Source organism: Apostichopus japonicus, chromosome 4 (genome assembly GCF_037975245.1).
Source record: "Apostichopus japonicus isolate 1M-3 chromosome 4, ASM3797524v1, whole genome shotgun sequence".
In the NCBI taxonomy this organism is placed as follows: Eukaryota; Metazoa; Echinodermata; class Holothuroidea; order Aspidochirotida; family Stichopodidae; genus Apostichopus; species Apostichopus japonicus.
In genome coordinates this window covers 21,344,501-21,361,576 of record NC_092564.1, presented here as the reverse complement: position 1 = coordinate 21,361,576, position 17,076 = coordinate 21,344,501, and the positions used below count along the sequence as shown (strand labels likewise).

At 40.4% G+C, this 17,076-nt stretch overlaps 1 protein-coding gene across 1 annotated transcript; it reads right to left on the bottom strand.

Moving 5' to 3' along the window:
- Nucleotides 1-3,288: 3,288 nt before the first annotated feature.
- LOC139966809 (uncharacterized) lies at nucleotides 3,289-15,397 on the bottom strand. The gene is made up of 6 exons (XM_071970173.1): nucleotides 9,674-15,397; nucleotides 9,157-9,253; nucleotides 8,742-8,947; nucleotides 8,184-8,392; nucleotides 7,341-7,506; nucleotides 3,289-6,867 (listed from the first exon to the last, which is right to left on the bottom strand). Exons 1-6 carry the CDS (start codon nucleotides 9,870-9,872, stop codon nucleotides 6,722-6,724), a joined length of 1,023 nt encoding a protein of 340 aa, XP_071826274.1. The 5' UTR covers nucleotides 9,873-15,397; the 3' UTR covers nucleotides 3,289-6,721.
- Between the last annotated feature and the right edge of the window lie 1,679 nt (nucleotides 15,398-17,076).

The window sequence follows — 17,076 nt, the reverse complement described above, 5'->3', positions numbered from 1 at the left end:
TAACTTATCTTCTTCTACTCTTACCAGTGCAGACCTTAGGCTTCTCTCCAAAGGACTCAACTTCTGTCCTACTCCTCCAGCATTTGACCAAGCGGAACTGAGTCAAGATCTTACTCATTTCTTTCGCAGAATTCGCCTTCGTGAGTTTTTCCTAGATGATCCTCCAACTGAACGGGAACCCTTCTGCAAGAAAAGTTCTTGGATGCCTCCTAAGAACAGAGTCCCTGTTTTAGAAGCCTACACACAGGTCGTCAGCTCTGAGACTAACCAGTCAAACTCTCCTCTCCGCAGAACACACGACAACCTTCCAAGAGATGAGCGAACAGCACTCTCCTCACTGATGTCTCGCAGTGACATTATCATCAAGCCAGCCGACAAAGGTTCTGCAGTTGTCATCCAGGATCGACAGGATTACATCAAGGAAGCCATGCGTCATCTCTCCAACAGTGATATTTACACTCTTCTTGATTCTGATCCCACAGATATTTTCTCCCAGCAGATAAAACAGACCATCACTGATATGTACCAGCGGAACCAGATCTCTAAGAAGGCTGTTTCTTTCCTTTCTCCCACAGACTGTAAGGCAGCCAGGTTTTATCTCCTGCCCAAAATTCACAAGCCTGGTAACCCTGGTAGGCCTATCATCTCGGGCAATGGGTCCCCCACCGAGAAGATATCCTTGTTTGTGGACCACTTCATCAAACCTCTTGTTCCTCAGATTAATTCTTATATCCATGACACTCCAGATTTCCTCAGGAAACTTGAAGATATCAAAAACCAAATCCCCAGTACAGCCATCATCGGTACTTTCGACGTCACTTCTCTGTACACTAACATCCCTCATGCTGAAGGTATCGCAGCCACGTGTGCAGCCCTGTCTAAGAAGGTCCACCCTTGTCCACCCATCTCTGACATCAAAGCTCTCATGCAACAGGTTCTCACCAAAAACAACTTCACGTTCACGGACAAGCATTACCTTCAAAGACACGGGACAGCCATGGGAACCAGGATGGCTCCTTCCTATGCATGCCTGTTTATGTCTAGCCTTGAAGAACGCATGCTCAGTACGGCTCCCTGTCGTCCCCTTATCTGGTGGCGCTACATCGATGACATCTTCTTCATTTGGACCAGTGATGAGGATAGCCTGCTCACCTTCATCAATCATATCAATTCTTTCCACAGCACCATCAAATTCACCTCTGATTACTCTCACCAACAGGTTAACTTTCTCGATGTGACTGTTCGCAAGGAACACGGTTCTCTCTCCACAGACTTATACACCAAGCCCACAGACACACACCAGTATCTCCATTCTTCAAGCTGCCATCCCCGTCACTGCAAGTCTGGAATTGCCTACAGTCAAGCACTACGTCTTCGTCGCATTTGCTCTAACAATTCCTCTTTCATTCGCCATACAGATGCTTTGGAAAAACACCTTATTGCCAGGGGCCATAGTGCCAGAAGGGTGCGTGAAGCCATTCAGAGAGTCCGCTCCCTTTCCAGATCATCTACTTTGGCAGTGAAGGACAAAAAGGGACGAGATTGCGACAACAAGCTGCCCCTCGTTGTTACTTTCCACCCAAATCTTCCTCCCCTTCAGAAAATCACCTCTAACAACCACAACATTCTCCTCACTTCAGATAGACTCCAACGAGCCATCCCTGAAAAACCCATCATCGCCTACAGACGACCACGCAACCTACGAGACCTTCTTGTACGTGCTGCTGTTCCACCTCTTACTTCTAACCCCACACCCATTCAGCATGGTACCTTCAAATGTGATCGTACTTCGAGATGCATCGTCTGCAGCCACCACATTGTTGAATCCAATTCCATCACCAGCCACAGCATGCAACTCACACACAAGACTAAGGGTCACATCACTTGCACTACCACCAATGTCATCTATCTGATCTCTTGTAGAGTTTGCGGCATCCAGTATGTTGGCGAAACCAAAACCACCCTCAAGAAGCGTTTCTATGGTCACAGATCCACAGTCAACACCATGAAGACTGAGACCCCAGTTGGAGAACATTTTAACCTTCCCAACCATACCATTAACGACATGTCCCTACAGGGGATTGAATCCTTAGGTAGCCGTCCTGACCTAGTACGTATCAGCAGAGAGAGGCTCTGGATGCAACGCCTTCGTACCATTCAACCTCATGGGCTGAACATTCAGGAAGGACATGACTAACTTTCCTCTGTTCCCTACTCCTTCTCCCCTTTCTCCCTTCCCCCCCCCCTTTCACTCTTCCTCTTACAGCTCTCTTCCCCTCCATTTTTCTTCACACCTTTCTGTCTTTGTCCCTCTCCAGTTTATTCCTCACCCTGTGCCTTTAATCCTCTCTTTGTCCCTCCACAGTTTATCTCCTTCCTCTCCTCTTCTCCTGTTGCTTTCTACTTATAATCCCCTTTCATCCATCTCATTGTGTTCACCGTGCTCATTAACCTGTCTGTATTCTGTGCGTGTTTTTGTCCCCTCTGTTACTGTAACTTGTCATTTAGCCTCTGAAGAAGATCCTGCTAGGATCGAAACGTCAGGCCAACTTACTTTTACACATTCATCTTTCTACAGTACCTTTTTGAAGTAACTACTGAATGGGTGGTGTGAAAGCCCCTCATAGCACTGGGACTGTATGACAGCCTTTGGCTTAGCCATTCTTTACTGTAGTAAAGTGAAATTTTGTTGTGTGCACCCGTTGTATTTGCATGTATTACGTAATAGTTCGTAATAGTCAGTTGTAGCGTTAGCTGTTTCCACGTGTATTCTTCAGTTCTGTATACGTCGTTTCAATGGCAGCATCGTCCCTGCAGAGCTCCGGGGCATCGCCTCGTAAACCCCTTATTATTTTGGTTATACTTCATTACTCGGGTCGTCAATAGCCCAGAGAATATCCATATCTTTATTATCTGGAGTCCGTGAGGAGATGTCACCCTTCTCAGAGGCAGGATGCCTCAGGTTTTTGAATGGTTCGGCTTCTGGCCGAACCATTTGAAGATTGTGACAATCTTTTGAAGATTGTGACAATCTTCAAAAAGACATAAATTCACTCTGTAACTGGGAGACAGCATGGCAGATGAGATTCAACAAATCAAAATGCTTCATTATGCGGTTGACTCACAACCCAATAAACATTTTGACGTCGGATCGACGTTGGGTTTGGGTCGCGTGAAATGGTCGGACCGACGTCTCCCACGTTTCCGTTTGCAAAGTGGGGCAACGTCGATTCGACGTCGATTCAGACGTCCAATAATCGTCGGTCCGACGTTTGGCCGACTCTTCGGTTTACCGTTCAAACGACGTTCATTGGACGTTTTTCCAACATTTAATGTCGACGTTGATTTGACGTCGATGAAACCGTCCATTAATCGTTGGTCCGACGTTTGGCCGACTCTTCGGTATACAGTTAAAACGACGTGCATTGGACGTCTTTCCAACAATTCATGCCGACGTCAATTCGACGTCGATGAAACCTTCCAATAATCGTTGGTCCGACGTTTGGTCGACTCTTCGGTATACGTTGAAACGACTTTAACTGGACGTCTTCCCAACATTCAATGTCGACGTCGAAACGACGTCGATAAAACCGTCCAAACTTCGTTGGTCCGACCTTTGGCCGACTCTTTGGTATACCTTTCAAACGACGTTCATTTGACGTCTTTCCAACATTTAATGTCGACGTCGAATCGACGTGGATGAAACCGTCCAATATTCGTTGGTCCGACGTTTGGCCGACTCTTCGGTATACCGTTCAAACGACGTTCATTGGACGTTTTTCCAACATTTAATGCCGACGTTGATTTGACGTCGATGAAACCGTCCATTATTCGTTGGTCCGACGTTTGACCGACTCTTCGATATACCAAACGACGTTAAGTGGAGTCTTTGTAACACATCATTTTAACGTCGGATTGACTCTGGCTTTGTTTATAGTTTACTAACAAATTACACAATGTATGGTAAGTTTGTTTTAAATCGAAAAATGAAAAACATGAGTTGATTGAAATATTTCGTTTTAAAAGAAAACGGCCCTTTTATATTTGATTACAATAATATGATAAAGTCACAAGAAAAGTCTATTATAAAGTTAATAGAGGTAAAATGCGCTACATAGTACAGACTATGTGTTACTACAGCTGCATGTTTATTAGTTTCCAGTTAAAAGGCAATAGAAGTTGTTGACTGTTGTTCCAAACTTGTCAACATAAACCGTTGTGGTAAAAAGGAGCGGTCTACATGTACATTGTCGTACGAGTTACACCCCACCGCCAATGAAATGCCATATGTTAAAGTCCCATTCAGAGTTTCCTCATGAATTTCAGAAATCAAACTTCCGAATTAAATTCCAACGTCTCTTAACCTAAATACACTCTGACCAGGTGGGTTTTATGGAGAAAAGCTGTCGCAATGGAAAGAAAGAAAAAAAATATGTTCTGTCGCCCTTATGGCGGTAACGATTTACCGTAATATCGCTGCAACCGCCTACGGTTCATTACACAAATGTAAAGAAAATAGTCCATGCAGTCCTATTGGTATCGCATTTTACAAGTAGAATAGTTTTGACACCGCTAGGTCACGGTACTAATCTCCCACCAAAATATGCCTTCTCACATTCACTACACTAGAGGTAGGAAAATCCCGAAAACACTCGAGAAGTACAAAAAGGAAAATTACCAACAAAATAAAACAATGTAAAAAATTAAATAGTGAAAGCCACGAGCATTTTCCCATAACAGCAATCCAAAACAAGTAGTGATTGCCTCTGTAATACAACTGAAATTTCGAAATCTAAATGTTTATACATCAGTTCTGGAGTCGTTACGGTACTAGGCACACGTATATTGAAAATGTCGGTGCCTTTGTGCATATATACCACATTCTGTCTATCTATAAGATGTAAGGTTATTAACCTCGTTGCACTTTTGACATTCCCTTGGTTCCCACGATCGCATATAAAAAAATACATAAGAAATTGCTTGACCTGCTATTTCAGACGTCTAGTCAATTCAGAGAAAAACAATAAAAAGATAAACAGCACGTGACGTTTCTTTCTCACTCTTGGTTGGTCCTTTCAATGACAGATTTGATAAATTAGGTAACATTGAACCAATCAGTGACCAGATGCCCGAACATGAGTGAGCTCAAGTGCGGAGTTGTTATTTCAGAGGCATGTCAGTAGGGAAGTTAGTCGAAACAATCGCTCTTAGCTAGTGATCGTTGTTTGCGGACGTACAGGCTATTTAAGTAAACATGGTTTCTTATCAGTATCTTGAAGTAACTTAACAACGCCAATTGGACTTTAATTTAGAGACGGGAGAGGTAATCTTATAATCAACGGAATATTTGACTCATTTACTTGAGCAAGGGCGAGAAATCGAGATACCAGTTACACCGAGCTCACAAGGCGTCGTCACACTCGCAGCAGTAAACCGCCTCATAACACTTGTTACGGATCGCCATTCCAGCCTAATAACTTTTTTCCCAATTAATACGAGAATAAACGCAATAATATAGATATCGTGCTACCAAAAACACGGAATGAGCAGTATCGATAGAGTTAATAGGTAAGTACATATTTATCCCATCAGTTGTTTAATCATCATGTTACTCGTTCTCAGTTGCTTAGTCCATAACTGCAGAGTAGAAATAAGATACCGAATTCATCATGCCCTGGATAACACTACAGTCTGTACAGGAAGGGCATATGCCGTGGACCTATCAAGTATCAACCGATGTTTTCAATAGCAGTTGGTATATAGTTGCAGTACAATATTTGTATATACTATTTTTATTTGTAGCTTATTTGGCTAATGCTTGAATCCCAACACCCTCTAACTTAGATTAAAGTTCAGGCCAGGATTTCCTTTGTAAGAATTTTTTTTGTAAAGTCGGTCTGCGTATCGACCAGCATGTAGCAGTGCTAATTTTAAAGGTATGCAGTATTTCCGCGAAATATGCCAGAAATATAATTATGGTCACCTTTGGTCATAATTCTTAAATTGTTTTTATTACCGCCTTCGAAGAAATTTACCCCACTGAGAAATTCTTTCATCTTGGGTGTTCATTAAGAAAATGTCCGAGAACAATTTGGAGAATAACGACCTCCAGGAAAATACTTTTTGAAAATGTCTAGCAATTATAAAGTGCTATAATTTGGGGCCTATGCAGACTACTTTTAAACTGGGGGTGGTAACTTGATAATAGTCACCAAAAATATGGTGGGATAAGAAAATTGCCAGAATGGCTTCTGGTCACTACCAATCTTATATAATAACTCACCATTTTGTTTTTAAGCACTCTTAATTTGTACGAAAAAGTACCACCATCCCCTGGGAAAGGCACTGGAGGAGCCAGTAAGCAAACAGAATATCACCAGCATGTAGTTTATAGGTCATGCAGGCACTTTGGGCTGATATGAGGCTAAGGACTACTTTGAATTGTAATAAAAAAAATCTTTCACTAGGAGAATGGAATTGCATTTGATGCAAGGATGTAGACCCTGCAAGATTTTTTTTACTGATTACTTTAACTGCATAGTCTTAACATGTGTTGGAAGACTATAATATAGCCATTACTATTTACAAGGCATGTTTAGTGAAAGGAACAGTTTAATGACAATTCAAAAGTGTCACACTAAAGTTAAACAATGGGAAAGCAGTCATGATATTGATAATGGAAAGATGATCTAGGCTTATGTTGAAGTTAAAGTATTTGACTTTAATCAAGCTGACAATCTGGCTGTTGTGCCTGCCTGTCCTTGCGGGCACCAGTCCGGTCTGCAGCATGTTTTAGCCATAATTTAATGACTGCTTCCACCTGTGACTGGGTTGCTGTTTTTGTCAAAGGGTTTCTTGAGATGGCCCCTAGGGACAATAGGAAAATACGAAGAGCAATTATAAGTATAATCACATGAATAAACCAAGAGAAAATGTAATCTAATGACTGACCGCATGGCTTAATTGATACTATGTTGTTTATTTCAGGCAGGTCTCATCCCAAATGATTGGAGGGCATTGATGATACTTATCAACTTGGTCCAATTTTACTGCTCTGCTCAGCGCTTTGCAAAGATGAGTACATTATCTTATATGAATTACAGTCACACATTGCAGTCTGACAAAACCATTAAATCTACACAAAGTTGCTTGATGGTTAAAGTATGGGCCTTGGCCTTTTGGGAAAGATGTATACAGTGCACAATGTTTGTGTGTAGTTCAGTGTGAAGCTTTTCTACATGTAACATGATGCATCATTGAAGCACTGTTAATTTGTCACAGTATATATACCATTTGAACAACTGGGACGATTTTGTAATTATAGGCATTTGTATACTTACTAAAAATCAAATCTTTCAGAAGAAGGGTAGAAAAGGCTTTCTTTTCGGCACTCCCCCTGCCTAACCAGTTGAATTTTGTGGCCAAGGTACTGCTCATTAGGAAGGATAAAATCCTTCTCACACTACTATCCAAGTTGGTCCCACCTATCATAGACAGCTTCTGGACCTATATAAGGAGGTGATGGCGAAAAAAAGATGAAATTTATTATGGAACAAAGTTTATGTTATCCAGTTGTAATATGAATTGTTTACTTGTTATTTACCACCACACTACTATTAGTATTACATTAGTTGCAATTAATTTATTTGCTAAAAATATGTATTTGGTAAACATTACTACAAGAAGTATAATTAAAAAGTAGTATATTTCAAAATGTATGTAGTTAACAGAGATACAATTTTTTCAAAAAAATAATGCAAATATATCTCAGATAGAGGTATGACTTATGGCATACCACGTATGACAGGAGGGGGTCACTGGGTGCATAAGTATCTAAGAGTTTGGCAAGATTGTTTAAAACTGTAAGACTCCTACCACTCCAAGTTGAAAAAAAAGTAGTGCAATTTTTAAAGCAATATGCAATTATAAGGCTCAAAGAGCAAATTTTAAACTGTGCCATCTACACTTATAACTTGGGTTGAAATATGAGACCTATAGACCACATAGCATCATATGTCTATTTAATATGGCTGTGAAAAGGTTTTCATTAACTTTATATTACAAATTGATGGAGCACGAAATTACAGCAAGTTACATTTAGTCTAAAACTCAATCATAGAACGCTTACACTACTGGTTTCTTTAAAAACGTGCAATCAAAAACACACAAAAAACATTTCTTACCAGTTTTTTCCTTGATCCTGTGTCATTTTTAAGTTTTTCCTCCAAAGAAGTTATACCTTCAAGGGACTTTAGAGGAAATTCATTGAGCCAATCGTCTTCTTCACTCTCTGGTAGGACGTTTGCCTCAGTCAGTGTTTTTAGCAACTCCTTGTTGTGCTGAACCTCCGCCTTAATCTCCGTCAGCATCGAGATTACCCTTTTTTCAAAATCTAATAAAAGTTGACAACAACAAAATAAACTTAGTTACGTTCCTATAAACTCCATGTGTCATAGTAAAACTGTGTTCCCTTAAAAATTATACTATACATTAGGTCTTTCATATTTTGTTGTTGCATATTTAGCATCAATTTAATAATAAATAACAATTCAAAAGAATATAAATAAATAATATTAAATAGTAACAAATATTACTTTGTCTTCATACCTTAGTATTTTTTTAATTGAAACAATTCAAACATGTGTCAATTGCTTTAATTTAATGAAGCTGAAAATTCTGTAAACCAATAGAGCTAATGTACAATGCTTATAAATAATTGAAAAGAGTTAAAAGAAAATTACCAGGGAAATGGAAAGAAGAGGCTGCACTATTGTCCAAAGTTTGGTTGGGGAAGCAAGGTGGGGTTGGAGAGCGCGGTGGGGCAGGAGATAGAGCAAGCGGAGTTACAGGTGTTGAAGTTGATGGAAATGATGGTGGTCTGGGTCGCTTTGGTGAGGCAGGAAACTCCTCATCACTCGAGCTTTCAACCATATAACGTTGATTAGGTCTGCAATAAAAAAAAATAATAAAAAAAATTAAATTACCATAATACAATAATGATAACCTAAAATCTATCTTACTTTGACCACTTTTATGCTAACAAATCACCCTCCCACCCAGTTGAAAAGAGAAACCTGGTGATAATTATACTTTGGTGCTTCACTGCTTTGTATACATGTGTGACTCTATCAGTCTTTTTGCTGTTTTGGGGCTTACTTTCGTTTTCTTCCTATGGTTACTTCCTCATCTCCTGTCTGCAGGTCTGACTCATCTTCAGCCTGCCTTAGTTTGGAAACTGCCTTGTCATATGAATCTGTATGGAATAATATAAAATATGCCCCATGTATTTGAATACCTTTACTTTGAATTTGTGAAGTTATATTTTTATTTTATTCCTTGGTAAATTGAAAAATATCAGGAAACAGTTGGATAACCCAGCCAAAATGAGAAGGATAAACAAAGGGCATGAGACAGGGTGGGGGGGGGTCCTTATAGATTAGGTAACCACTGGACAGAGCGCTTGTGAGTTCATAGCCCATTGTGGTGAAACAGTGCGTTCAAAGGTGGTTACTGCATTAATTTATTTACTGTTCTCCAACATTTCATCTCAAACTTCTGGGCTGGGCTGTGTAGCATATTAGCAACAAGTATTAAAACCAGTACTTAGAAACGGGGGCAAATAGAGAGTATGGAGACACACCCTTCAATTATATTTAACATAATTTTTACTTACTTGTTGCATATAGTTTTCTTATTTTAAAAGCCTTCCAACTTGTGTCGGGCTCTGTGGTAGTCTTCAGAGCCTTTGCCAAACTTGCTGAAGATTTGAAGGGGGGCCACAAACAAGTACCCTCAGAAACCATCCATTTCTCATTAATGATGGCTATCTCCCTAGAGTCCGTAAACTCCACAATGTGATACAATGGGTCCATGCTAAGATTGAGTAATATAATTTTTCTAATTTATGTTAAAGTAATGATCATATATATGTAAGTAAATGAAGTGTTAAAATGTATAACATTAAACTTAAACTAACAGTAACTGGCCTCAAGTCTCCTTAATATAAACTTGCTCTTTAATGAAGGATAGGCATAGCAATGAACCAATTTTTATGCGGTAAAAGTACATATTTTTTGAAATTTCCCTCGAATGTGATACCTGTAGATTTTCACTTATACTGTCAACTTGTAAAATTCCTATACACATTGATTCACAAGGATAGCTAAAATAATTTTCCTTGTGAGTGAATGATCGATAAACCACATACAAAGCATCATTGGTAACAAAAAAGTTTTGCACTAGGCACACATCATTCCCTATTTGAACACAATTGTCCCCAGTGCAAAGAGTTATATGGACATTCAAATCTTTGTGATAAAAGTAGGCATACTGTGACATAGCTAAATGTCCTTCTGGCATTGGCCCATTTGAATGTTCTTGTTTGAGGATAGTGCACTCATTGTTCTTCATGCTTTTCTGAATTTCCCCCTTTCTCAACAGATGCCCAACTACTTGCCGCAGTGGCAGTGATGGCTTTTTCACCATTTTCTTCAATGTGCCCAAATAACTTTCAAATGGAAATGCAGAAACATTATCTAGTGGACCATATTTACGTGCATCATCAGCAAGATGAAGCAAACAATGTACATTGTACACTACCATTTCCTTGCCATACAATTTGGAGAAATGTGCAACAAACAGTTTTAATAATTCTTCAGAATAATCAATCAATGATGATTGGTTACAAAGCCTTGGTGACAACAGAATTTGAACTGCAACGGAAAGCAGCATGAAGTTGTGGTAAAGGTTCACTGGTATTTGGCTAGAAAGGACTAATGGACCAGTGTAGACTAAGAATTGACGGAACTCCGTAGCCTTCCATCTATCAACTTCTCGGAGTGATCTAGGTTTTCTTGAAAACTCTCTTGGCATGAACTCTCTAAGTAAAATCATCTTCTCAGAAATTGCATTGATCACTCTTGTTGGCATTCTAGTTTTGAGCGGACCTTTCATCCACAAACCCAGCAGTTTACGAGTAACACCCAAACACACCAGATGCATATAATCTAATGGAAATTGGGAAACTAATCCTATAGAAGTAGATGAAAATGGAGATTGTTCAAGGTGGTGATCTTCGTCAAGCATTTGTTGGAAACTTTCGTCAGTTCTTAAACTATCTGCACTTTCTTTGTACACCATTTTTCCCATCCAAGTTCCAGTTTGTATGCACCGATCACAGCCTTTGTAGGAGGAATGCCCTTTTACACGCTTTATTAAGGCACGAGCTGGGGCATCACAAATAACAGCAGATATTGAAAATTGGTATTTTGCCCCACAATGCTCAATACCATGTTCTTCGAGACTTGTAACCTCGTCAATTAATGGTTTTAAGAATTCATTAACTGGAGATGGTTTCGACATTCCAGAAAATATTCCAATTGGAAATGGTGTACTGTCAAAAATTTGATCAGTGATCCCCAAAATTGGCCAGAACTGCATATTTGAACTGCGAAACAGGGGTAGACCATCAATGTTAATTTTAATTGAGATTCTTTACATGGCTGTGATAACTGCATTTTTGATTTAATGTAGTTATACCCAGCCAGCAATCATAATTGGACCCCAAATGGGGCCCAATCGGGCTGCCAAGTGGGCCCCAATTGGGCTTCCCAATAGGGGCCCATTCAGATTTGTCATTCCGTTCCACACAGGGCCCAGTTGGGCCAAACAGATTGGGGCCCACGAGTGGCCCAAACTGGTCCCAGTTGGGCCAGACTGATTGGGGCCCATACCAATCCCATACGGGGACCAACCGGGCCGGCTGTCTGGGGCCCACCTGGGCCCCATTTTGGGCCCAATCGTTTTGGCCCACACAGAACCCATACTGTGCCCAATCAAGCTAACTGCTTGGGGCCAAAATGGGACCCATTTCGGGCCCAGTTGACTGAGCTTGACCCAAGTGAAACCCACACTGCGCCCAACTGGGCCAACTGTGTGGTCCAAATTTTAAGCCCAGCTGGTTCACTGTGTCCCTTAAAATAGTTCAGTTACCTACAGGTTCACCACCTCTCAGCATTCAGGAAAGTGACTGAAGGCCAAGTTTCAATCACGACCATGGGATGGGGACATAAAATTAGTCCTGGGAGCCATGCAGGAAGTGTTTGTAAAAGTTCTACGTTTGTCTCAGCGTGAAAGTGTAGTCGCCCCCTATCATCCAAATGACGAGAGAAGAGCTGGATATAGCTTGGTTGCACTTGTGTCCCACATATTATAGTAGGTTGTTGAATGGGGATCAATAACACTTGAACCGTTCATGTACTGTCGTGGTACAGCAGAGATTAATTGCCTCAGAAACATATCCAAATAAAAACAAATGTATTCATGTCTACATTCATTGAAATATATTTAAACGATGAAAACTAAACAATAATTCATAAAATCCATAATTACATTTCATTTTAAAGAAAAAATATGAAACTCTCAGAACTGAAACTATATGCATCCTAATTGGAGGGACCATTTTGGCATTTGGAGAAAGAATAGAATGTCCAGGCAAACCCTGCAAATGTTAACGATGAGGGCAAGATGCTATATATTGCACATACTTTTGCATTGCAATACAATGCGAATGTTGCTCAGGGCCAACAGTATGTATGCTAGATCATCCTCTGGATCAAATGGAATCATAAAAACATGAAGTCATTTAAAATCGTGACAGAAAGCTGAACTTTTACTTTTTCTGGCAAGGTGAGAATAAACATCTTCAATGTTTTATGACAAGATAATGGCATAGGTAATAAAAAATATTACTACAGCAAGGGCGGCGGAACCGGGGGGGCACAGGGGGCACGTGCCCCCCCACTTTTCCTCAGGGTTAAAAATGTGCCCTTTTTCTACATAAAAATTGAGGTGTCTCAAGTTAGCAAGAGGCCAGGGAACCGGAATGAACACTCGGGAAGGGCCGTTTCTGGCCATCTGAGGGTTTGTAAAACCAAAAATTTTCTTGTACGCTCCGCGCCAACCGATGGTGGCGCTCCGCTCAGATAGTCGTGCATACAACTTTGGATATTGCAGAGCTAGTATGCATATTTTCTATGAAAGGGGTGGGGGGGGGGCGTTGATGGAGTGATGTGTATACGCAAAAAAAAATAATACAATAAGAGTTATAAAGGGTACTAAATATAAGACTACATCAGTCCAATCGAATTTCTGCAAAGTGCCCTTTGATGTCGGTGCCCCCCCCCCCAGATTAAAAGTGCTTCCGCCGCCCTTGTACTACAGTAAATCTGGAAAACACAAAAACATAAATGTGTGGATGTACTCTAGAATAATGAACATTGATGAGCAAGAATTAAGGTGTATAATCATTTAATGTAGATACGACCCAATGAAAAAGAATGGAATGGTTTAGTGCTAAGCATAAAAATTCACATTAAGGGGCAAGTGTACTCAAAATGTGATTTATGTATGTTATAGAGCTCTAAAAATCATGCCAGTAGCTATTTATCCCACCTCTATACAGGGACGTAGCTAAGGCCTGATGATTGGGGGGGGGGGGGGGGTGTAGTGGCTGAAATTCCAACTGGATGGGTTTTGGAGCCAGAAAATTCTGACTGCTGCCTTGTACCCCCCCCCCCCCCCGTACTACTCATCAACATTACCATGTTGAACGCGCGCGTAGCGCGCTGAATCATTTTTCAATAAATCTGTACCACTGGCCCTCACTTCACAGTAAGCAACTGAGTGTAGTTATCTGCTTGAAGGCTACATAGACTACTGACTACAAAAGCTACGTTAATGTGACAAAGGGGATTTTTTTTTCTTTTCAACAAATTATATTCGACGACATAGTGAATTACCAAAAAATACAGTGCTTTTTACTAGCACGCTTAATATTATTTTCCTTGGGGGGGGGGGGAGGTGGGGCTATTTATCACTCACATGAAACAATTGCAATAGTTCACTTCATTCCAACTGAGAATTTGGAATGAAGTGAACAATTAAACATTTTGCAGAAAAATGTTGAGTTGATGAGATACGATAAGTTGTCAATTAAACATTTTGCAGAAAATGTTTCAATTGCTCAGATGGAATGAAGTGAACAATTGAACATTTTGCAGCAAAATTTCCAATTGACGAGATATGATAAGTTGTCAATTAAACATTTTGCAGAAAAATGTCCAATTGACGAGATATGATTAGTTGTCAATTAAACATTTTTCAGAAAATTTTTCAAATGCTCAGTTAAAGCAACTGAGCAATCCAACATTTTCTGATATTTGATAAGATTTTATCTTGTTATCTAAACAATTTACTGAAAAACTTATCGGGCAAAGTTTTTCTTATGTTGATGGCACTTTTAAGCTTCCATAGATTAGCATTGAGTGTCTCAATTGTATATACCATAGAGCCAATGTATATCCTGAACTTACTTGAAGCTAGCGAACAGGGTCAACCCACCCAATAGCAAAATTAATACATAAATTAACCGAATTGAAGCTGAACTTTGTACAGTAGTTCTAGGCTCTTTTTTTTTGGAGTATTCAAAATCATACAAAGTTTTGTATAGTGGAGTGTAGGGATATACAATTTCTCAATATGACAAGGAAAACGTGGTAAATATGACTGATTAAAGGTAAATCTTGACCGAAAATTTTAGGTCACTCAGAAATTACAAGAATATGTGAAAATTAGACTGCGACAGTCGGAAATTCATGGAAGTTATAACCCTATCTGTTCTAAAATGTTAACATGTCAGCACTTGGGATTTAGATGATGTTTACACAATATTATTTATTTCACATGTAAGGAACGTGTGGAAACATGCGTATATATTTCAAAGGGAAATATAACACTTTTAGTAATTAGCCAGGTATTGACATGAAAAATATGGTGTGGCCATTCTACTCCTATTAAATAACAAACTGCAAACAGTCATATCTCGGTAACTGAACATGCTATAAAGATGGAAATAGTGCTACCGATATGATTTTCAATGCTCTATCAGATAGGTGAACTACAGTTTTAATAAATGCCCCCTTTAATCTAAAAAAAATCGGTTTGAACATGAAAAATACATATTTACAAATGAAATTGTCTTGCGGTTGATGATTGAAACAACGAATGAATAGGTTGACTGCGTCCAATTGATTGTCGAGATCGTGTTGACAGGCCTTGAGTTGTTCAGTAGTGAGTATTGGCGAAAACAGCTGCCTACTTTCCTGGAACTTAACAAAGTAGGCTGTAGGAATAGTAATAAAGGCAACAAGAATGCGTGGGTTCTCTCGTTGAATAGCGTCCTTAAAATGTTGGAGACGTGAGACGTGGTAGTAGTAGACTGGAGATCGACGGAGAACTCTGTGACCTGAAGAATTGCTGGCGAATTCCGTAAGGTTGTTAAATGCCTGCAGCACAGCAAAGAATGACCCAGTCGTTGGTAGGATAGCGACGTAGCTTATCTATGCAGGCGCGTATCCAGGATTTTCAAACCCGGGGGGCGCGAATTACTATCTAAGGGGAGCGCCACCATCGGTTGGCGCGCAGCGTACAAGAAAATTTCTTGTTTTGAAACCCCCCAGATCACCGGAAACGGCACTTCTCGGGCTTGAAATGACCAACCAGATGTACACTTTTTGCCTGAGAACTAAGTATTTCCTAATAGTTTTTTTTTCCATCCATTAACCTTTTTGAAGATTGTCAACCCGGCACACATCATGTTCGACCTGATCGCATCTCCTGTGGGTCTTTGCTTTTGTAGGTGATTCTACGTCGCGGCCCACAATACCCGTCAGCCCCACTTTTCAAGGTTTTAAGCCCCATATTTGTTCAGAATTTGAAAATTCACATTTCTCGTGAATAAACTCACTTCAAAACATACCCATAATCTTGTACAAAATTTCATCTATGGACAACCGATATAGCAAAAACTTCGTTCAACCCCTAACAGACCGGTCAAAATTGCACGAGTAGAGGGAAGTGTGATGTAGAATGTTGGTCAGAAATTTTCGAAAATTCCGACACAGTTAATTTATCGGTGTACAAATATTGCAACCTGTTATAACGGCTATTATAAAACTTGGTTGAAGGAAATGAAAAAATAGCAGATATTTCCGAAACCGAACACTACACACATAGGCGTAGGAGGCGCGGCGGCAGTGGCGGAGCTAGGGGTATTGGTCAGGAGTGGCGAGAATGGTCTGAAGGGGCGCTTTCGACACTATCTAAGCGGAGCGCCACCACTGGTTGGCGCGTAGCGTACAGAAAATTTTTGAGTAAAGATACTCCCTAGATCGCAGGAAATGACCGTTTCCGGGCCTGGCTAATTTGCAGATAAACGAAGAATAAGGTGTCATCGCCAAATTACACCAACAAAATGTGACAAATGTCAATAAGTAGATGAGAGCGCAATAAAAAAGTCAATAATCTAGAATAATTAAAAAGTGGTAAAGAGCTGAAAAAGGCGCCAGCAGTCCATTTGAGTCCGTCAGGGGGGGGGCATCCGCCCCCCTGACCATATGGACGCTCCGCCACTGCGCGGCGGGGTTGCAGGCCCTAATTCGCCATTACTAATGTAAAAGAGAGTTTTGACATAATTGGACCTCCATGCTTTTTATACATCTACATGAGACATGTCGTTGTTTACATTAGCATCCCGCGGTATACTGCGCAATTTTAACGGACCGTGCGGTACATGATGGCATACGATGTAATAACCGACGCTTGCTTATATGATATTGACATGAACACGTTGAACGCGCGCTTCGCGCGCGAAAATGTTTGGTTATTTTTTCAGGCAAGTCGGACAGTTTTGAGGCTTTTCATCCTGGAACGCCATTTTCATGCTCACTGATATGATGTGATATCTGCTGTTTGCGTTACAAATTCGAACAGGCGCGTAGCGAGGAATTTGCCAAGGGAGGGGCGAAGCCTGTAGGCAAATTATCTAAGCGTAGCGCCACCATAGGTTGGCGCGAAGCGTACAAGAAAATTTTGGCCGAAAATGCCTCCCAGATCGCTGGAAATGGCACTACCCAGGACCATTTGTTAGCGCGAAGCGTACAAGCAAATTTTGGCCAAAAATGTCTCCCAGATCGCTGGAAATGACACTTCCCAGGCCTTGTAAGTTGCCTCTAAGCA